The 22,801-nt window shown below is 52.8% G+C and overlaps 1 protein-coding gene across 1 annotated transcript in view; it reads left to right on the top strand.

Annotated features, from left to right (window-relative positions):
- The window catches only part of PFKP (phosphofructokinase, platelet), a 55,276-nt gene that overhangs the window by 25,739 nt on the left and 6,736 nt on the right, over positions 1 to 22,801 (top strand). Inside the window, exons 7-17 of the mRNA XM_037031858.1 lie at positions 157 to 265; positions 3,114 to 3,209; positions 5,548 to 5,640; positions 6,316 to 6,441; positions 7,945 to 8,009; positions 8,522 to 8,591; positions 8,791 to 8,937; positions 10,672 to 10,742; positions 12,259 to 12,346; positions 13,172 to 13,324; positions 21,233 to 21,397. Coding sequence (XP_036887753.1) covers positions 157 to 265; positions 3,114 to 3,209; positions 5,548 to 5,640; positions 6,316 to 6,441; positions 7,945 to 8,009; positions 8,522 to 8,591; positions 8,791 to 8,937; positions 10,672 to 10,742; positions 12,259 to 12,346; positions 13,172 to 13,324; positions 21,233 to 21,397 — 1,183 coding nt within the window. The remainder of the gene's footprint in view (positions 1 to 156; positions 266 to 3,113; positions 3,210 to 5,547; positions 5,641 to 6,315; positions 6,442 to 7,944; positions 8,010 to 8,521; positions 8,592 to 8,790; positions 8,938 to 10,671; positions 10,743 to 12,258; positions 12,347 to 13,171; positions 13,325 to 21,232; positions 21,398 to 22,801) is intronic.

Genomic DNA, 22,801 nt, shown 5'->3' with positions numbered 1-22,801 from the left:
TGGAGAGCCCTGTGCCCCCGTGCACATGCTGCAGGGGGGTGGTTCTCAAGGGGCCGGCGGCTCCCACACAGGCTTGGCATTCCGTCTGCCCAAGGCCATTGCCGAGTTCTGGGTGCCCAGCAGCAGCCTAATGGGGTCCTTGCTATTTCCACGTAGGTACCTTGCCCTGGTGAGCGCCTTGGCCTGTGGGGCGGACTGGGTGTTCCTTCCAGAATCTCCCCCAGAAGACGGTTGGCAGGAGACCATGTGCATCAAGCTGTCAGAGGTAACTCACCCTCTGCTTCCCGCGGCTTCCAACCGCCCGCCCTGCCCTGGCCGTCCCCTCTGAGTACCCTTAGGGCTTTCAGTTTGCCCAGAGATTTGGACAGCGAAACACTGTCGGATTCTAAAGTGAACCTGGGTGCATGGGACCTGCATGTATTGGCTGATGGGCTGTTCCCATGGGGTTTTGCTTCCCAATGCTGCAGAGAGTGAGGTGATAGAGAAACAGCGACATCAGCTCTGTTTTTCAGGCAAAGCAGTTGGTTTTACGTGGAGGAGGTACCACGAGATCGGAGCTGTTAAAAGCAAATCAGTGTTGGTCAGAGACCGGTTTCTATTTCAGCTCCACATGACAGTATCAACAGACCTGCGTTGTGACTCTAATCTGAAATTCCCTGGACACTGACACGTGTTGCGAGGGTTCCCTCAGCCGTGTGTTCCCAGTGTGCTAGGCCTGATGTCAGGTTGATGAATTACTTTGAAGCAGGCTTTCCCATCAGGTTTGTAGTTTGTGGTGTGGCCATGTTTCACACCGTGGATTATTTATGCGAGGCAAATTTCCCTCTAATGAAGGCATGTGAGGTCTCACTTAAAACAGCGCCTTTGGGGACAAGAACCCTAGTGTGTGGGGGAGTTCCCCACCCTTTATTTTTATAACCCTGTTTTCACTGGTTTCCAGGGAAAGGATGTGAGCCTGTGGCATAGGCTAGTTGCAGTTGTATACAGCAAACACATAAGCACTACCCACAGTGGGGACACAGGTGCAGTAAGACCTTGCCATCACCTTCACGGTAACAGATTTGAAGATGCGAATTCCTTACTTGGAAGAATTAGGCCCCTGTTTGAAGTTGGAGCTCTTAGCTGGAAATAGACCCGTGGTCACAGGGAATGTCAAGTATAAACACTGGCATGGAAGCAATGGATGAGTTCACTGTTTCTTGGCCTTGCCTGGGCACGTGGTGCTATTCTCCACCAACCAGCTGGTGCTAGGAGAGCCGTGGCTGGTTGCATGAGATGAGGACGGCCCCCGCCTAGACGGGTACTCCTGTGTGTCCCCGGGGATGTCGTTAATCACCATCTCATGGGAAATTGTGTAAGATCGCAGCCCCAAGGGCCCATGCCTGTTTCTGTGAACTGTCCTCCACCTCCCTGACAGTCTCTGGCCTGGCCCAGGTCAACCCCGTCACAGGCCAGGGTGTGCTGGCAGCTGTTGGAGATGGAAACACACCCCAGTCAGGAAGTGTGCACACAGCCGGTCAAAGGCCAGTGCTGAGTCTGCAGCACTGACTGGAACTGGAACCGTGTGGTCTTGTCTGCAAGCCCCCTGGGTTTCAGACTGGATAAGCTGCGCTGTCAGGCAGGACCTGAGTCAGCCTATGTCGGCCCCCTGAGTGTTGACAGAGTGAGGACTGATGGTTTAAACTCACCTGTGCGTGAAAACACTCGATGCTGTCACATCTGTAGTGCATTTTCAGTGGCTGTTAATGTGGCACTGGGAGGGCTTTTCCAAATACCTTTCTGCATAAATTGGCCCGAGATGCAGACCCCAGGGCACCCCACCACAGGCACTTAAGTATCGAATTGGGAAAGACTCCATGGAATCGGGAGGCCTGGGTTGAATCCTGCTTCTGCCGCCCCCGGGGGGACATCGGGCTCCTCACCTTCCCGTGTCCTTAGCTCCTGGGCTGTGAAGTGGGGAATATGCTGCTCCTTAGCAATTTTGTGACAAGTGAGTGAGTGAGTGAGTTCGTCTAGCTGGGGATCCATCAGGTGTCCAGTGACCTGTACAAACAAGGCCATGTCCCCAACGTAAGTGTGCAGACAACTCCATTACTTCTCACCACCTTGGGGATGTTGTTTTATGGATGAAGAATGGCTGTTTGGCTGAGCCCCTGTTCATGGACTTGTCATTCCTTCTGATTTTGCTTTTTCAAATGATGCTATAGTAATCTCTCTTAAAGTCATATCTTTACACCTTTTAGAAAATTTCTAATTAATATATTCTCTGAATGTAGTACACTTATTAATCAACTTTAAAAAATGACCAAAGGGCATATGTATTTGTGGCCTTGGTTGCAGGATGGGGCAGCCTCATGAGGACAGCCCACTGTGGGCAATGTCCCTGGGTTGCCTGGCAGGGGCAGCTCCAGCACTGCCCACTCGGGGCCTCACTGCCCCACGGCGCTTACACCCCCTGCCGGAGGGTCCTTAGTGGGGGCCTTTCTAGAGAGCACCTCCTGGAGAATGACCTCAGGACATCCTTGCGGTGCTGTCTGGAGCCTGTGAGGACAGCAGCAGCCCTGGTCTCACAGCAGTGCCCGCCTGCCTGTTCCAATGTAGCGCAGCTTCTGACCTGGCTGGGCTTTAAGTCCTTCCGTTTTCTCCCCTGTGCCCACTAGCCTCCTGTTTGTGCCTGGGACCCAGTCCTCTGATCCCAATGGCACAGAATTTCTGGGTTGGGATAGGATTCCCGAGAGGTGGTTGGAAGTCTGGCTTCCAAGGGAGATGGGCAATGTGGTTTGCAGTGGAGACTGCTGGGGAGGCCAGGCTGTGGGTGTGTCTGCGTGTGGGGGTCACAGTCCAAGGTCAGTCAGCACAGCCTCCCAGCCTGGGGCTGTGCAGGTGCCAGCCACTGTGGTGATATCACCAGACCTTGCGTTCCCCACCCCCCCAACCCTCCTGCACCTGCTCACAGAACACCTTCACCTTCTTCCTGTGTCCTTTGCAAATAGTGCTCGTGAAATTGTCATAGTTTGTACCTGGCAAGAGGCCAGCTCAGTGGGGAGTAACTGGCTTTGGTTTTGTTAAGAACGTTTCAGGCATTAGAGGATTTTCACTTTCTGTTTTCTTAGAACCGGGCCCGGAAAAAAAGGCTGAATATCATCATTGTGGCTGAAGGAGCAATCGATTCCCAAAATAAGCCCATTACCTCGGAGCAAATCAAGGACGTGAGTGTGTCCAGATTCTCCCCTCTCCACTGCCACCTGCCTGGAAAGGGGGGATTGTAACAACTGGCAAGGGGGAGATTTGGCATTATTATTTTAAAAACACTTTTTGTTCTCCCTGATAGTAAAAAGTATTTTCCTGATGACTCATAACTTCAATGACACGAGAATTATACAACTCCCGGCTTTTGGAGAGCCAGTGACACTCATGTTATTTTGGGGGATATCCCTAAGGACCAGAGCTTCCACACAGAGAGGGGGGAAATGGGGAAGGTTGGGAGAGGAGGGTCCAGCTCTGGGTGCCAGCTGCCCTGAGAGCCATGAGGGTCAGCCCCCAAGAGTGAGCCCTCCCTCCCCTGGGAGCATTGGCCGAGCTTCCCCTTGCAATGAAGGCTGAGTGTTGGACGTGTTGGACGTGAGTGTTGAGTGAGTCAGCTGAGTGTTGGACGTGAGCCACTGCCCTTCCCTGCTGGAGGGACTGGCAGCACAGTCCTGTTGCCACAGGGCTCAACCATGGGTACAGCTTGTCAGGCCTGTGGCAGAATCAGCAGGCCCTCCTAGTTAGAGAGGCAACTGGGCATGTACCGGGCAGACCAGGCAGGCAAACAGGCAGACTCTGGTTGAAGCCACCCATCAGGGCAAAGGATGTTATCAACTTAGCTTTGCAAGTTGGTTTCTGTATTTTGCCTTCTTTATTCCCATAGCAGCCATGCACCCAAATTTTAAAATATTGACAGAGAGCTGTGAAAGGTATCAGCCAATATTTCCAGGTGTTTATGGCAAACAGCACCAGGTGTTAGACCTCGGTTCTTAAGTTTTGGATAAGAGAGAATCCAGAGCCAAGACTCCAAATATAAGCAAAAGTTTGTTTAGAAAGTTACAGAGGTGGAAGTGAGCTGTGTGGAAGAAGTGAGCCAGCTGGGCTGCAGGAGCCCAAGAGAGGGGGAAAGTTTAGGGTGTGCTCCAGAGAGAGAGAGAGAGAGAGAGAGAGAGACAGTGGGAGAAAGGGAGACAGGGAGAGAGAGAGAGAGACAGGGAGAGAGAGAGAGACAGGGAGAGAGAGAGAGAGAGGGAGAGAGAGAGAGAGACAGGGAGAGAGAATGCTGGGGGAAGTAGGGGATGAGGAAAGGTGCAGATGTGCTCAAGAGAGAGAGTGAGCCTTGCTGGGTCCCCTTGGGGGGGGGGGGAGCTTTTATCTAGAGGCCTTAGAGGAGGACCTGTGTAGAATATTCATCAGCTTTCTAGGTATGTCACCTCAGGGTCCGCTGACTGGTCCCCGCACCAGGGCAGGGGATCATTCTCATCACAGGTCGTTCTGACATCAGCCTCAGTGTCACCCTGCCTGGCCATGCTGCTTTTCTGGGCCAGGAGCTGAAATGCAGCTGAGGTCTAGATGTTAACTCTGGACCAGAGTCTGTCTCTGTGGTCCACAGATTTGAGACTTCATTCTTGAGATTTGATGTGAGTCATTGCCTTAAAGGCTTAATGCTTAAGGGAGTGGTCGTGCAAGGGCTTGTATGAAAGTCAGATGAGGTTTTTCTCAGACCCCCTTGTTCCTCCTGTGAGGGGTTCTGCTGCATGACCAGTGATATGGAAGGTCAGGGAGCCTAAACTGCATGACCAGTGATAGGTTAGGGGAGGAAGGGTTACCCTGGAAGTGAGGTCTTGCCCTGTAATTGTCTGCTGCTGGGCACCTGGGGCTTTCCACTCTTCTGTACCTGGCCTGTTCCTACTCTGCTCATGCCTTTCTAACTGCTTACTGTATCACAAGAAGTAATCTGCAAAGTCAGAGCAAAGGGTTTGCTTTCCCACTTAACCAAAGTTGAGATTGAACCCTGGAGCATTCGAACAAGAAGGACCATGGATTCAGAGTGCAACCCTGCTAGTTCGACAGGACTGAACAAAGTCAGGATACTTGGCCTGCCCCAGCCACCCAGCCCTGCTCCTAGGGGCCCTGGCCTGGGGGCGCCTTGAGACTGTTGTGTTTTTCTAACACAGCCACACAAATGTAGGGCGATACAGGACACATTCACAGTTTTATAAAGTACTAACCATGTTTTCAACACAAGCTATAGAAACTTTTAAAAAATAATCATGCGTGGTCATTTGTGAGGTAGGAAAAATAAAAATTCTATTTGATAGTGAAAGCATCATCTTAAAATTTTTCAGCTAGCCATTAAACTGAGTATTACTTTAAGGACCAAAACTCAGGAATCAGAACGTTTCCCATATATATCTGAAGAAAGAGTAGAAAACTTTCTCAGATCCAGCGCCTGTCCCCCCGTGGGAGCTGATCTGCCTGCATGTGTCCTGTGTCCCCTGACGAAGTTATTTCCCGCAGCTGGTGGTGACACAGCTGGGATACGACACACGAGTGACCATACTCGGACACGTGCAGAGGGGCGGGACGCCGTCGGCCTTTGATAGGATTTTGGTAAGTAGAGTGGAAAATGTCCAGCAAATCACAAGGAAAGGAGCATTTCTGGAGCCCAAAGGGAGCATCTGGCTCCAAAGCCTGATAGCGGTTCAGTGGTGCAACATGGCGAAAGCGTCTGCCCGCCACGTGGCTTGTCTCCATGGTGCCCGGGCCCTTGCTGTCTTTGCGACTCAGACTGTGCAGGTTTCCAGGACCCCAGTGGCCCAGAGTCTGAGAGACCCTAACCCACATGGACAGCTGTGGATGACGGGGACTCCAGGACCAAGCCCAGAATGTGGGAGCCTGGCATTCATTGCAGGCTTCTGGAAACAGATCCAGGGGACAGCAGAGCCCAGAGTCCAGGTCCTGGATTGTGAATCTTCACTGCTCTTCATGTAGCAGACCCTCCCTGCCCCTCCTCTCCTCTTCCCTCTCCTCTCTTTCCCCTCCTGGCTAGTTCTTAGTGGAGACTGAAGAAAGCCCTTTGTTAGATGTGTGTTAAGCAGGAAGGACTTTGGTACCTAATTGGGTCTCAGTTCCAGAGAACAGAAGGGAAGTTGAGGCTGGATGTATTTAGGACACCACAGGGCCGTCTTTACCAGAAGGGCTGGGGATACCCGGGGGATCTCTGGTGGGAGCGCTGCCTTGGCCAGGTGGTGGCCTGTCTCTGACGCTCGTGATTGTCTTTTCCAGGCCAGCCGCATGGGGGTGGATGCCGTTGTTGCCCTTCTGAAGGCCACTCCAGAGACCCCGGCCTGCGTGGTGTCGCTGAGTGGGAACCAGGTGGTGCGCCTGCCCCTGATGGAGTGCGTGCAGATGGTGAGCTGGCTGGGGGGAGGGGGCATCCAGCCTCACAGGCACCTTTGTCCCCTTGTCTGTGGCCAACAAGCTGCACAGGGAGTTAAGTGACCTTAATCAGGACATTCAGAACTGCCTGTGGGTGTGGCAGCAAGCTCTGTGTCTCCTGGACTGGTTCCCAAGGGCAGATTATACTGTCAGGGAGGATCACAAGGGTTTCTGCCAAAAGGTGAAGAGGAAGTACAGGAAAAGGGCTGGGAGAGGTCTTGGGGTGGGCGGCGCAAGGTGTCCTTGGCCTCTCAGATCTCAGCCTCTCCTTCCATCCTGTCCCAAGGACACTCAAGTCTGTGCTGTGGCCCCGGCACGGACACTTCAGGTGGCACTCCGACACGCATCCGCCTCCTCCAGGCCCCGGGCTGTGGTTTTCCACCTCGCGGTCCACCAGGGGAGGCGGCAAGGAGTTGCCCTCCCCTGTTCTTCCTGCGTTAGAAACAGTTTTTATTTTTATTTTTCAAAGTCTGTCGATGACCGTCGTCCTACTTGGTCTTCTTCAGTGGCTCTGAAGTATGCGCATTTTATAACATATATAGAGAGGTGATTAACTAACTAAGTCATGAGACATGTTGGAAGTTACCTTAGACACATCACTTCTAAAACTGTATGGGAGGGAATGAAGCCTCTGTGTGTGTGTGTCCACATGTGTTTACATGTGTCTTTGTGTGCATTCATACATGAGTGTGTGTGTGTGCATGTGTTTGTGAGAAGATGAGATGACAGGCTCAGTCAGGACATTGAACTGTGTGCAGTCATCCGTTCTGAGCCTATTTCTGACCTCTAGTGTCTGTTCCTTCAGACAAACATGTAGGTGTGACCTGGCTTGTTCTTCAAACGACCACACATCATGACAGTCCAGCCAGATGGCTCACAGTGAGCCCTTCACTGGCACTTGCCCTTTGCCAGGAGTTTGCTTCAGAGTCCGGTGTGTCTTATAACCAAAGACAGCACTGGAGGTGGGGGTGTCCCCCTTATTGTACAGATGGGGCACCTAAACTTGCCCGAGATCTGCAGCTGAAAGGGGTGGAGGCCAGGTGCCAGTCCGGCGTATTGTCTCCGAGCTGCTCTCCTTTGCATGCCGAGACCCCATCTGGGCCCCCCAGCTCCCAAGGCAGGTGGTCCTGTTTGCTTTTTTGTCACCAGAATCCAATTGGGGATTTGTCAGAACCTTGTCTGAGAGATACACTTTCTCTGGCTCTGCTCTCATGGAGCCAAATTCCTAAGATTCGGGACTTGCCACCCTGGATTGGTAGGCAGGGACACCTCATCCTTTTCTACGTAGCGGCCTAAGTTACTGGGCCACTACAGTGACAGGCCAGCCGCAGCCCAGGGTGGACTGCTGACCCCAGGCCGCCTGCCTGCCTGCCTACAAGGTCAGGAGGCAAGGGGAAGGAGGCGGAGGCACCGAGCTGGGCCCAAGGCTGCACTGAGTCCTCATCTGGCTTCCTCCCTCTTGTCATCTCTTTAAAGACCCAGGATGTCCAAAAGGCAATGGATGAGAGGAGGTTCAAGGACGCAGTGCAGCTCCGAGGAAGGTGAGTATTTCGAAGGAGACTCTGGTGTGGTAACGACAGCCTGGCCCTTCACAAGGCCCTGCGAGGCTGTGCTTGTTCTGTCTCACTGTGAGCAGTCAGAACAAAGGTGGAAGGCAGGTGCCATTTTTGCAGGTGGAGGGCCTAGGTGATTGGTTAGGAGGAAATGGTTTATACCTTTGTTTATTTGGGGCGGTGTGGGGTGGGGAGCCATTAGAGTATAATGAGATTAGGACAGCAAGGACAAATGGCTAGTATATTGGCAAAGAAACTTAAGAAGTACTGGATGCCTTTGTCCCTTAGCCCAATTACACGATGTGTGTCCTATATACCTGTGTCCCTGCAAGGGCAGGCAGGACATGGGGTAACATCAGGATCCCCTGCCCCTGAGGGACAGAGCAGCATTTGCAGACCCTCTGCTCCCCGCACCATTGTTTTCTGCGCCCCACCTCTTGTGAGCTCTGACCTGTGCATACACATTCTAGATTTGGCCCAACAGCATCATTTTCTTCTAGGAGCTTTGAGGGCAACCTCAACACCTACAAGCGACTCTCCATCACGATGCGGGACTCTGAGATCCTAAAGGTGGGCGATGATGCTACGTGTCAGCTTCCAGGGGTGTCCCCAATGCTCCCCACTCACCCTGTCCCTGGGCTGCCTTCCTGCCCTGGACCGTGCCATTGCCTCCCTGCACTAGGCCATGTAGTCCTGGCACCTGGTGGTGGGCAGGTACGTGGAGCGTTGACACACCTGTGACAGGTGCCGAATGTCTCCTGTCTTGCAGAGCGGCTTCAATGTGGCTGTGATCAATGTGGGCGCGCCAGCTGCTGGGATGAATGCGGCCGTGCGCTCAGCTGTGCGGTTTGGCATCTCTGAAGGACACAAGATGTACGCCGTCTATGACGGCTTTGAGGGCTTCGCCAAAGGCCAGGTGGGTCCCCCAGGAGGCGGCTGGAGAAGGGATGTCTTGGACGGGGACGTCGTGGGGAAACGGGAACCTTGGGCTCTGTTGGGAACACAGTGGCTGTTTTTAAGGACGTCTTCCGCTTCAGGATCCCACAGTAACCTTCAGTAACCTCCTTCCCTTCAGTAACCCGCTTTACTGGGTTACTAAGCAAGTACTATATTTTGGGGGCCATAAGATGCACCTAGGTTTTAGAGGAGGAAAATAGGGAAAAAATATTGAAGCAAAAAATGTGGTAAAATATTTAATAACATAAACACCATAATATACCACCAATGTAAATGTAAACAGATCTCAACAGCAGCATTAACAACCATTATTCATCTCAAATTTGGCAGGGGGCTGTGTCTTACAGTCCAAAAAATGTGGTATTTACTGAGTTCTCAGGTTGTGGAATTAAACTAGTGAAGAAAGCAGAGAAAACTACTGCCTCTGTGGAGTTCTCATCTTAAGGAGGGAGATGAGAGTTAAAAATTGATGAACTGTAAAGTATATGAGGACATGCCCTGTGCCGGCGAGCCCTGAGTGGGGGAGTTCTGCACTGAGACGCTAAAGGCAGATACTGGGAGGGCATTTCAGACCCAAGGTCAAAGGGCTGAGTGAGTGGCCTGCAGGGACATTGAGATGCTGTTCCAGGCAGACAAGGGACCGGGCAAAGGCCTAGGGTGTTCAGAGATGGGAGGGGCTGGTATAACTGCAGCAGGGCATGGGGCAGGGGAGGAGACAGGGCAGGTCCTTCATAGGAATTGTGGGGAGTCTGACTTTCATTCTGAGAAGACAGGGTATGAGCAGGGGTCTAGCACATATAGACCTCCAAGGGCAGAAGTGGGACGCAGGACACTCGTCAGGGGCCTTCTGTACGAACACAGGCGGGTTGGTCCAGTCTGCCAACAGTGGAGTTGGCGAGACATCTTCTAGGGTCTTGGATGTATTTGAAGGCAGAGACAATAGAATGTGGTCACCCAATGTGCACAGGGGTGAAAAGGAGGAGGTGATAAAGGACGAGAAGGGGCTGCGTGTGGCCTGAGTTGCAGCTGATGGACACGCGGAAATGAGATGCTGAGATTCCAAGTCGTTAAGTAGGGTGTCTGATGGCCATCTTAGGGGAGGTGTCCAGGGAGCAGATAGAGACTGTGTTCTGGGTCATGATGCACAGGCTAAAGTTGCAGATTTGAGGGGCATGGGGTTACAGATGGTATTCCAAACTATGCCGTAGAGAGGTCTCTGGGCTGTGAAAAGGGCGGGCTTTGCTGTTAGGAGGTGAGAGGGGGCCCTAGCCCAGGGGACTGAGGCATTCGGAGGGGTGGGTGCACACACCTAGCTGGCACCATCTATCCTTATAGGTTTTTTAATTTTAATTAAAGAAGTTTTCTTTTAACCTTATGTCAATTAAAAAAATAATAGTGTTAATTTTTACTTTAATTCCCCATTGTGGAGTTTGGCCAACTAAAGAATTCATCTCTTCTGCTGACCAGGGACTAAGAGGCAGAGACGCAGGCAGGGGGCTCTCTGTCTGGTGGTTGGACCTTAGCACCCAGTTTGTGCCTTGCCGGCCTCGGTGCGTGATGGAAGCCGTTTCCTACCGCACATGAACCCTGCCCTCAGGCAGCTTTCGGCGGTCCTGGCCTCTGAGCTGTTTATAATAGTTGCGATTGCCTCCCTTTCTCACGTGAGCCATCTCATTCCCTGTTTGCACTTTAGATAAAAGAAATCGGCTGGTCGGATGTCGGAGGCTGGACCGGACAAGGGGGCTCCATTCTTGGGACAAAGCGGTAATTTCCTTCCTTGACTCTGACAGCTTTGAGGAGGAAGACAGGTCGTATTCTAGAGGAGTAGCTGGTGCCCAGGCTGTAAAGGGTCCCAAAGGAGGGTGCCCCTGGCTCACATCCTGGCCCCACCCGGGTTAGGTTAGGGTCCGAGGCTGAACTGCGCCCTTGCAAGGTGATGCGCTATTTCCTCCCCAAACCTCATCTCTCCGTTGACTTGGAGAATCAGAAGGTGAGGAGAAATCCTCCAGCTCATTGGAGGGGATGCAGATGAGTGACATCCCTGAGCCATGGGTACGGTGCTGTGCGGATCAGACTTAGAGCAGATTTGACAGGGGCTTACTGTCGGTGGGAACAGGCCTGAGTCGCACGGGTGCTGGGGGCCAGTTCCCACTGCCCGAGGTGTGACCCGCGGGATTCTCAGCAGAACGCAGCTTTCTGACTCACGGAGAGCTTCCGGTTTCCAGCATAGTGGGGGTGGGATATGCGTTTTAACCAGGCGCTGTTATTTAGTATTAGGTTTGAGTCTTCTCATCTTCAGTCTCCGGAGTGCAAGTGAATATTCATCACATTTAATATGGAAGGAAAATAATTGGTGTGGAAGTCTAGTAAACGTTGGGTCCCCTGTGAGGCTCAGCTCACTGTCCCGCAGAAACTGCCCCACCCTCCATTTTGCTTTGAAACCAGGGCACTTGTGTCCTAGCTGCTGGCCTGGTCCACAGGGCTGGTTCCCCCCAGCGACTGCTGCCCCGTGCCCCCGAGGGCCCGCATTGTTGGTGATCCGGGCAGTGAAGCCCTGATCAGAAGCAGCCCCTGCAGCCTCCGGCACCGTTTGCTCTGTTGTGCCGCCCCGGCATAGCTCCGGGGGAGCTGGCAGGAGCTCCTGACGATGCTTCGAGAGCTTTCCTCCAGATGCTGGGAGGGACCTTGTGGTTGATGTCATGCCTACTGCGTGCTCTGACGGCCTGAGTATGTTCGCCCCATGGCTTCTTGTGAGTCTACCAACAGTGCGAACACTCAGCTTCCTCCAGTCTGCATGTCAGATGGTCGGGTGGCCGTCAGGTTGCCCTCGGAGCTAACATTTGTCTGATTTCACTTGTTGGCTATGCTTGAAATAGGCGGTAAAACAGCAAGTAGGAGTGGGTGTGACTTTAAAGACTAGGTTGGATCAAGCACAAACTGGATGTTTCCATTTAAATATTTGTTGTGAATATTTGCAAGTTATTGTGGTTCTTTTTTTTTTTTTAACTGAAGAGTCTGCAGGATTCCTTTAAAGTGAAGGTGTTGGAGAACTGGAATGCTTTCTCCCTGCTTCTGTTGAAACTACACTCCTTTGGGACTTGATCCCTGGCCACTCCCATTGTGGGTGGTCCCTGGCACTACTGTCCATCAGCCACGGGGAGGAGGGGGCAGACCTCCCTGAGCTCAGTGCCACCCAGCTCCGCCACAGACGTGGGTGATGTGGGTGGTTCGTCTGCCGCGTGAGGCCCGTCTGACCTCCTGTCTCTTAAACTATTTTTAGGACACTCCCGGGGAAGTACCTGGAGGAAATTGCGGCACAGATGCGCACGCACAGCATCAGTGCGCTGCTGATCATCGGGGGGTTTGAGGTACGTCACTGTCGCTGTTCTCTGGTTGGTTCATCCATGCTGTAGGCTTCAGTGGTGTGGCCTGTGCTGGCTCCACCAAGCTCCTTGCGAACTGGGGTCACAGAGCCCCAGACCCAACTGCCGCTGGACAGCTGTGATGCAGAGCATAACCGATGACGAGACCCTGCTGCAGGGAAGTGACACTTGTCTCCGTGACCAGGGCTCAGCAGTTCAGTGAGTTACAGTGTTTCCCAAATCTGAAGAAATAATTACCTCTCTTTTTTTAAAAGATTTTATTTATTTATCTTTAGAGGGGAAGGGAAGGAGAGAGGGGGAGAAATATCAATGTATGGTTGCCTCTCCTGCGTCCCCTGCTGGGAACTGGCCTGCAACCCAGGCATGTGCCCTGACTGGGAATTGAACCTCGATCCTCTGGTTCACAGGCCTGTGCTCAATCCACTAAACTACACCAGCCAGGGTGTGATTCCCTCTCTTGAATTTGAAGCCCATTTACTATTCAGAGATGAAGGAAGTTATATGGCCAGATAATGTTTTTAATCCCATATTGGGCTGTAGACGTTAATTTTTTTTCTATTCAACCAAGATCAGTAGCATGAAAACCTTATGATTTCCTCTCAAGAAAATGCAAGAGTCTCAGACCACTCGGCTTGTTAATGAGACACTTAGTCTTGCATCTACGTGATGATATCCCATGGGCCCCTTAGTGCTTCAAAAACTGCTCCCCCTGTTGTGGCATTAACGTGTGTCCACCTTGACTTTGCAGCAGCTTTGTTGGTGCCCCCCTGCTGCCTCCCCTCCCCCCAACCGTACACGCTTGTCCCATAGGCCTACCTGGGACTGCTGGAACTCTCTGCCGCCCGGGGGAAACACGAGGAGCTCTGTGTCCCTATGGTTATGGTTCCCGCCACCGTGTCGAACAATGTGCCGGGGTCCGATTTCAGCATCGGTGCCGACACCGCCCTGAACACCATCACCGACGTAAGTCTGTGTGGCAGCAAAGCAGGCTGACGGAGCGGCGCTAACCGAGGGCGCCCAGCCCATTTTTATCTACCAGCACACTGGACACCTGAGCCAGGGTGGTGGTTTGTTCCCACAAAAGCATTTTTAAAAAGTCTGAGTGTCTCTGCTCCAGCTCCCAAACTTTCATTCCTCTTCTTTTCCTGTGCCAGGGTGACATGTCCCGCGGTGACTGTGAGCATCAGGCGCTCAGGTCCTCATGGGTCACACTGTTTTGTGATTTGGATAATCATTAAATTTAGTTCTGTGGGTTTTTGGTGGAGGGGCTGAGTCAAATTTACTTCTAGCCTCTGTCGCCTTGCTGGGATGAGTCCTGGGTTCAACGGCCCTGCTGTGGTGTTTAAGGACGGAACCTGAGCTAAATATTTAGTAATTTTATTCATCCACCTGAATCCACTTTTAGTGTCCGTCACTCTTCTGGCTGAGCCCGCCAGCATCATTGTCCCTTGTAGACCGGGGCCGTTAAATCACACCTGTGCACCCTTGGTGCTGTGTGAGGGCTGTGTTTTCTCTTTGCTGAATGGCAGTAGCCAAGAAACGCATCGTATTTGCAAGTCACACTTGGGAAACCACGTGGGAGTTTGCAGATCAGTACCTAACACAGGATGCATTTTTTAAAATTTGGCTCTTAAATTTTTGCAGATAATTCTGAAGTTTTATTTTCCTTCTGAGACCTAGATCTTATAAATGATTTTCTAAGATGACTTTTCCTCAAGCCTATGGCATCAGTTTTGTTTCCAGTGCTGGTAAATAAAAAAAAATGCTTTTAAAATAAAAGTCAATGGTAAGTAATGCTTACTGCTTGTTTGTTGTTTTCTGAGCTTCCTAAACTTTCTGCTAAACTTTTTTTTACTAAAAAGCCATGTCCCGTGTTGCTGTGTCCCCGCACTGGAGGCCCATGCTGTGTGCACCCCTAACCGCTTGATGGCACTGTTCCTGCCGCCCTGTGACTGTCATCCCCGCTTTCCCTGCTCCGGACTAACTCCTCCCCCGATGGATCTTCAAGTGTGAATGGCAAGGTCCTGTCTGTCGCAAAATGAACTTCATCTTTGCTTGTATCGCTCTTTTCTTTGCTTTTGTTGGGTTTTGGATCTGATTATGCGGAGCTTGCAGTAAAAGCAGCCGGAAGTTCATTTTTCTTAACTGTTATCAAAACGGAACCCTGGTGGGGTGGGGGATGGCGGGGAGGTGGGGAAGGGGGGCTTTGGAAGGTGTCATGCAGGTCCTGTCATGGCCATTTATTCCTCTCGGTGTCTGATACAGGCTTTCAGGCACGGAGACAGGACTCTCCCACTGTGGAATTCCAGGCTCCTTAGCTACAGATATTTTTTCCAAGATTATAAAGACCTAATAATTATACATGTGTTGATGAAAATTTGGAAACTAAAGTATACAGGAAAGATGTTCCAAATTACCCATCTTGCTTCCTTTGGGAAGGAGTCTTTGAGGTTTATTGCTTGGCCTTTTAAATTCGGTGCTGTATTCATTCGGTTTCTGGAAGACAATGTAACCACTCGTGATGGTGGTGGTTTTCCACTGGTGGTTTTCTGTTGGTGATAGTTCACACCACATTTTCTAGGTGAGATAGGTGGTCTTGGCGGTGCCGTGGTTCTGGTTCTGGTTGGTGGTCTGGGACAGTGGGAAGTTAGGGGGACCTCCTTGTGGGCCTGTCCCATGTCCCCTGAGGCTGCAGGGAGTGAGGTATGCGTGCGGTGTGTAGACACTGCTCTTTCTTCCAGAGTTCTGTCTTTTCAAGCCAAAACAAAGTTGAGCGCTTCTCAGGAGGTTGAGATTCAGGTCAGAACTTGGCTGGGCTAGCAGCCATGAGAGGGAAAGGGCATGTGCTGGCGGCAGGAGCCTGGGCCAGTGAGACACAGTGCTTTGCATCCCTCCTGGTCCGCGTGGAGGAGCCAGGAAGCCCTTGGGGATCCCAGGCCAGAGCAAGTGCGACACCAGTGGGTCCACCTTGCTCAGCTGCTCTTTCCCAGACAGGTCGCCTGCAGGCCTATGTCCTGGTGCCCTGACTGCAGTAGTGCCAACAGCTTGGCCCTGGAAACACTCGGGGTACAGACCCAGGCATCTCCACTACCAACGGCTCCTTCTGGTCAGGGAGCTGGGGGGTTCTCACCTGGTGGCAGTTTTGCCTCCAGGGACATCTACTATGTCTAGGGACATTTTTGGTCCTCAAAACTGTTCAAGGTTGGTGCCTCTGGCATCTGGTGGGTGGAGCCCCCATGATGTAAGGACACACCCCAAATAAAGAGCCATTGGTCCAGAATATCAAAGGTGCTGAGGGTGAGGAACACTGGCATAGTCTCAGGCAAGCAGCTCTCATGTCTTTGCCTGTTTGGTCGTCGCCCTTCAGTCATTCGCTCTTGCCAACACTTAGCTCACAGGCGCTGTGCGGGAAGCAGGTCCCAGTGCACTTACGGCGTCAGGGAGGTGAGGGGCATCCAGGGCAGAGCAGGCATTTGGAGTTGCTTTCAGTGGATGATGTCCACACCCCAGAACTAGACGCCATCTAGTCAGATCACAGTGCCGTGTGCAGGACTCTGAGTACTAGGAAGACACGAGTGGCCAGGGTCACTGCCCTGCTGTCAGCCCAGTTTACGGTGGAACAGATTGGAAACCAGATCTGTCCCCTATAGATCCACCCAGTCTTTCTCAGGTGGACAGTTCCAGTGTCACTTCATGACATGGTGACATGTCTCCACTTGGACCCTGAGGCAGGACATGGGTGGGGTGAACGGCATGTGGCAGAGGTACAGAGGTGTCAGGCAGGTGAGTGACCCCTCCTCATCTTCTTCTTGGCTCCCTGGACTAACCGACTGTCCGTCCACCACCCACACACACTCAGGCCCCAGGTGCCCTGGAACCCGATGGACGGCGGGGGCAGCCACCCTGCCAGGAGGCCTGGGTCCCAGCCCGCCTTCCACGTGACCTTCCTGCAGCAGGGTGCACAGTGGTCACATTAGTGGGATAAAGAAAGACCGTACCTGGGCCTATTTGCCCACAGGTGTCCACCAAACTGTGGCTATGCTTAGAGCTTCATGGGCTTGAGGATGGTGGAGAGTGGGCCTGTGTCCTAATGAGTTACTTTAACACTCGAGGCAGGCGAGCTGCATCTCTGCCATGTCCCCAAGAACAGCTGGCTTTTTTGACATCAGAGCCGAACAGTTTCACCGTGGGGTTCCAAAGCAACTTGGGGCCCGGTCTCCTCCGCGCTGCTTTGCAAAGGGGCATGCGGGGAGGGGCTCCTCCTAGCACAGAGCAGAGCCTCCCAGGCATGTGACTGTGGGTCTCCAGCGGGGCCACGTGGTGGCCGCATCACTAATGTGGGGTTATTTGTAGAGTCCTAGCAGGCAGACCCTCGCTCTACTTACTGCAAAAGGTCACCAGATTGGGTGGCCCTTAGATTCTTCACCTAATTGGCTTGCCTCACCTTGGAGAGCCGAGAAAGGCCAGCTGTTCAGCCATCACTAACCTCGATGCCGCTTCCGGCCCTGCTTTGCTGCCTCCTGCTTACGTCCCCTTGTGCTGGGTGGTGAGCGCCCCGTTGAGGCCCACACCCACGCCCCCTACCCTGGCAATCCCCACACCAAGGCCTAAAGTTCTGAGTCTGGGCCCTCAGGCCGGGCCCCATCAGGTCACCCTGCCCCTGCACAGCACTAGCTTGCAGCTTTCTCTCCCTGCTGACACGCTCAGAGGAGCTCGGCCTGCCTGCTAATGGCAGGTGAAGAGCCAGACACCTGCTGACCGCCCACACTGCTGCTTCAGGCTTTCCAGAGCGCGGTCATGTTTGCCCAGGCACGGGGCGACCACCAGGAGCTTTGCATCCCCATTTGCGTCCTGCCTGTCAACATTAGCAACAATATCCCTGGCACAGAGCTGTCTGTGGGCTGTGACACTGCCCTAAACGCGGTTGTAGAGGTAAGGACATCCCCTTGTGTCTGCCTTCCCAGGTGTTTCTCCTGCCCCAGCAGCACAGCTCACAGGATGAACTTGGATGGTCTTTCTCTCCTCCGCTGGGGAAACTGGCCAACCATCCAGAATGAATGAGCCAGATTTATTATTACTCCTTTTTTTCCCCCATTAGTGGGCGATTATATCACACTTTCCATGACACGGTAGTTTTTCCCAGCTTCTGTCCTACTTGGATGAGAAGCCTAAAACCCCTCGGGCCTGTGCTGGTACCCGAGGTGATGGCCAGAAGCAAGTTCTGTTAAAGATCTCAGGGCAAGTCAAGGTCATGCGACAGGGTTAGGTGATGGGTGAGGAACATTCCAGAAGAGCAGGAGGCATCTTTCCTTGTGAAGTAGGCAGAGCTTCAGAGGTCAAAACAGTGTTCTCCTGGAGGTCAGAGGCCTGGCAGGCCCTGCGCCTGGGCTGGCATCCCTGTTCCATCACGGAAGCTGACACCTTTCTCTGAGCCACCAACCCACCTGGTTTCCACTCAGCGCCAGGCTCTGGTCGTTGTCATGTCTGTGTGGTCAGTGAGTGGGCCTGAGGCCTCTGCTGTGGGGCTTGGCCCTCCCCACGCAGGGAAGGGAAAGGTGGCCCAGCAGGGGGCCGTCCCAGAGAGAGCCCAGCAGAGACTCAGAACCTCTGTTAGTCAGGCACGGCCCCTGCAAAGCCCTGACTGGGTCGCAGAGGTCTCCTTTCAGAGTGGCACAGGCCCCCAGAAGTCTGCCGTTTCGGCCTAAGTCTGTTGTTTGTGTTGGATGAGGATACAGGGAGAGGCCAGGAAAGGCTGTCTCCAGGCCCACTTGCCTGAGTTTCTTGCCCTTAAACTGGTGGCCACAACTGAGTTTCTCATCCCTTCTCCCAGTGAGGTCACTGGCTGGGGGTGGGCCTGCTCTCAGCCTCCCAGTGGGGCGATGGCCTTGTTCCAAGTTGGAGGCTCCCGTGGGCCCCACACTGTACTTTCTTGTAGTTCTGCTTCTTGAAGGTAAAATGCAGTCATAGACCCTTAAAGCAGCCACCAGCCACTGGGTGCTGTAGGTTCCAAATGTCCCCCTTCAAGCCTCTGCACTCATGGTCAGCATTTCCCACTTGCTCATTCCACTTCTGCCCTTGGCTTGCACCTGGCATGTCACCCCATTGGTTTGAGCTCTGCCAGGGTGGGCGGCGCCTCTCCTGGCCCTGGCCAACCAGGTCCAGCCCTCGCTCAGCCTAGGTCCACGTCCTGGGAACACGAGTCATGGGAGGCTGACCTCCTGACCTCCTAGCATGTTAACAGGGCCAGACTGACCGTGTCTCCGCAAGTCCACAGGCTTTTTTCTAATTTCACACCGTTCTCATCGCCACTTTATCTTTTCACGTTCGACTTATATATTTAAAACACCAGTTTGGCAAAAAAATTAGCAGCATTAGAACTGTCACTTGAGGTTTTTCCTCCAGTGAGAAAATGTCCAAAGATTTTTTTCAAAGAATCACCTGCCAGCCACTGGAGGACGCGAGTGTTCATGGGGGGGCATCCTCACTGTGAACAGAACCAGTAGGGCCGGCAGGGGGTCCAGGCCAAGCAGGGGCATCTGCCCTCCTTTCTCCCTTCCTCTCACCCATAGTCAGAGCCCCTCCTCACCATGTGCCACCAGCTAGGGGCAGGGGCACATGTGCTGCTGTGGCCTCTCACTTGCTAGTACTGCTTTTAGTAACTGAGTTAGACAGGTTGAAAGGAAGTCCTATTTATAGAAGAAAGGAATTCGCACCCTCAGGCACAACCAAGGTGATGAAGGAGAAGTTAGGAATGCATGCCTAAGTCTCCAGCAGAGGCTGAGGGCGCCAGCCAGTGGTCCCTGCTCTGACACTCAGTAACTCACAGGGGACTGAGGCCTTGGCTCAGTAGTCAGGGCCACTCAGGCTCCTGACCCCCTCATTGCAGGGCTGGTGCTCAGAGATGTGTGCATTCACATTGGCCTCAAGGGAGAGCTGCTTTGTTAGCATGTTCTTCGGTCATTCAGAGGTTCTAACGCTATGTTCTGCACTGGTGACAATAATCTCCACCTTAGGTGACCTGCTGGGGACAGCCCCATGACTCTACAGCTCTGGGGGTACCTGGGAATCCTGCCCTTGTGTGCAGCTGTGTCCTGTCCCCCCTGCCCCAAGAATTCTTCTGAGAGAGAGACTGTGCAGAACAGTGTAAGCCCCAGAATGCCGCATCAGAGACCCAGCACAACCACCCACCCAAGCCCCCCGGAGTTCCATGCCTGGCCCTGCAGCAGTCAGGGGTCTTCAGGTGCCTGTCTAGTTCCATCCCCCCACCCACAGCAGAACTGGGGGAGGCAAAGATTGCCCACAGTGGTGTCTGTTTCCTGCCACGTCACCTGCTATAGATTGCAGAGGGGCTCACCAGCTAAAGCACATGCTGAATTTAGAATAAATCAATCTAATTATTAGGGAAGGGTGAACCTCCATCCAAGAAATCAAAAGCCTAGTTAGCAGTGGCCGCAGTTGGCCCTGTGTGTGAAAATAAAAATGCTCTCACACGTGGCCCCAAGTGCTCAAGTGAAAGTCTCTGAATCGATGTTGCGGGTTTGTGCATGAGCCTTCTCTTCTTGCCCCTACAGACGCATGAGCCCTGGTCTCCGGCCCACCACTCCCCTGCCCCTGTGATTCACAGCAGTCCTCTATGCAGGACTGCTTAGTGCAGGGGGTCCCATGCCACAGCCTTTTCTGGCTGATGGGAGGGCAGGATGCGGTTACTTCATTCACGGCCATATATTTATTGAATGCCACCTGTGTTCCAGGCACGGCTGAATGTGAGCCCAACCTGTGGCTAGTGAGGGAGACACCCCAAATCAAATAATGACACGAGAGTTTCAGGAAGATGGGTTGGGGCTGTTTCTGCGAAGAAAGATCACAAAGTGTCGGTGGAGCCCCTACAAAGGGAGCTGTCCTGTCCCAGCCATCAGGTGGTTTTTCTGAGGAAATGACACTTAAGTCTGTGTCATGGTGACAAGGCAGGAAGGGGCCTGCACTAGTTCCTTTGCTGCTGGACTTTGGAGGTGATTTCACTGGGCAGAGGTCAATATCGGCAGTCTGTCGCCCTCTGTCGGCTCTGGAAGAAACTGCTCTGCTTTTCCGGCTCCTAGACCTGCCTTGTTGTATGCTTGGCTGCTGGGCCCTTGCTCATTTGCAAGATCTGCAGGCAGCATCTTGCTCCATCTGTCCCTGGGTCAGGCCTCCCTCTGGGTGTCTTTGGGGGCTACTGTCCAGCCCACCATGGGAAGTGCATATTAGGGCCCTGCGGAGGTCTGGGGTATGCTGTACCGGTGCAGGACAGCGCTGGGGCTGTTGGGGGAGTGGGCAGGCCCCAGGGACCCATAGAAAGGCTTTGATGTACTTGAGGAAGGAGGTGAAGTTATTCAAGGCTGAGCAAGGCAAGGGCGGCATCAGAGCACTTCACAGAGCTGGGAGAGGCTTTGTAGGACTTGAGAAGAGAGGGCAGCAGCCTGGACGGCAGTGTGTGGGTTTCTTTGTGTCCTGACGAGGGTGATGGCCGACATCTCCTTAGTAGGCTGCTGTGCATGTCTGGAAGATTCATGGGGCCTTTGTCTAGGAGCCACTGTCCAGCTCAGTAGAGGGGCCCTGATGTGAGCGCATCATGGGATAGCTTGATGGGTGACATGCAGAGATAGCTTAAGGGTGACCAAACCCAAGGTCACTGGGAGCCTTTTAGAAGAAAACCAAAATAGAATTTCCCAGTGGCTAAGGTCAGGGCCAAGGCCAACCCTCTCTGCCCCTGTGCATGTGGCTGGGTGTGACACCCAGGGCCGCACACTCACAACCTGCTGGGCTCTTGGTTGCTGTTGTCCCAGCACTGGCTGGCCATGCATTGGAATGACCTGTGTCCTTCTCTGTGGCCAGACCTGTGACCGCATCAAGCAGTCGGCCAGTGGGACCAAGCGCCGCGTGTTCATCATCGAGACCATGGGCGGCTACTGCGGCTACCTGGCTAACATGGGGGGCCTGGCGGCCGGTGCCGATGCTGCCTATATCTTCGAGGAGCCCTTTGACATCAGGGACCTGCAGGTGCGTCGGCGTGCTCATCAAGTCCTTCAGTGCTGCTGCCTAACCCTCTCGTTTGTTTTTGATGGTGTCATAAGGTATTCTAGGTTTAGGCACTTCCAGTGACCCACCGCCTCAAATCCAGGTCATGGGCAGATGCGCTGACACAGGTGCTGGGGCCTTGTGCCCAGTGTCAGTGTGAGCACACCGCTCAGGGCAGCTTTCTCTCTTCACCCAGGCTTATACGACTTTGTCTCCTACCCTGTTTCGTCCACTGAGCAGTATTCCCTTAGGTGGGTCATCAGCCATTTAACAAGGGCATCTAGTGTTTCATGGGATGGGCACTCGGGCTCCAGAGGCCTCAGGTGCCCTGCAGTCCGAGTGTAGGAAGGTTGGTGGTAGTTGAACACCCTTCCTGGAGCCCCGAGGCCGCCCAGGACAAGCAGCTCTGTCCACCATGAATGCAGGATTAAACGAGGGAATGCGTGGCATGCCCCCCAGCCCCCCACTGCCATGCACACCCACTGGGGACACAGCAGTGGGCTTATTTTTAATTTTTTTTCAAATTAGTAGGTTTAGGATTTTTAGAGCAGTTTCAGGTTCACACCCTCACACACACAGCCTCCTCACTCTCAGCCCCGCTGCCAGAGTGGGGCCATGTTAGAGTCGATGGGTCCGCACGGACATGCCCTCCACACTCTCATTCCGCATTGGGGCTGACGTGAGGGTTCACTCGGGTGTCACTGCTTTTTAAAATCTTAACATCATGATGCCTATTCTTCCAAACCGATAAGGGTTTCTCCGGTGCCCCAGCTTTTTAGGTGGAGGGCTAGTTGGGCAAGCCCAGGTTAGTTGGGTCGCTCAGCCCAGGCACGGATTGGCGGTCAGCCTGTTCAGGACAGGCATCAGCCGGTAAAACACAACTGAATACACAGCACATAAATAAAACATAACTTTGTAGAAGTTATGATTTTGTCATGTTTCTGAACCAAGTAAGTCAAGTCGAGAGATACTTGATGTTTTTACTTATCTGTCATTTCTTTATCTTGACCCATGAATTTCTCTACAATATTGAATTCAATGTTTGTACTTCAAACACCTGCCTTGGGCTTGTGCCCGCCAGCCCACTGCAGCGCCCAGCCCGTAGCAGGTGCTTGGTGAATGTAATTACAACTGGGATTTGTTTATGTGTAAGTGTCTCCTTTTTTTTTTGCATATTTTCGAAATCTCAAGTATTCCTTTTCTTACAGAATCTGTGCACAGATTTGAGTCTATAAAAATTTCTCTTGGCCTGAAAATGCTTGTTAGGCACTTGTGTATATGAAAGTCCATATAAAGTGAGGTGACAGATATTTCCCTCTGAGATAAGAAGTATTGTCATGAAAGTAGGTAAGAAGCAATAGGTAAATTTATAAGCTTTAGGCACAG

The sequence above is a fragment of the Sturnira hondurensis genome, unplaced genomic scaffold (genome assembly GCF_014824575.4).
Source record: "Sturnira hondurensis isolate 20B ecotype Veracruz unplaced genomic scaffold, ASM1482457v3 Scaffold0021214, whole genome shotgun sequence".
NCBI classification, from domain to species: domain Eukaryota; kingdom Metazoa; phylum Chordata; class Mammalia; order Chiroptera; family Phyllostomidae; genus Sturnira; species Sturnira hondurensis.
This window is presented reverse-complemented; position numbering and strand designations above follow the sequence as displayed.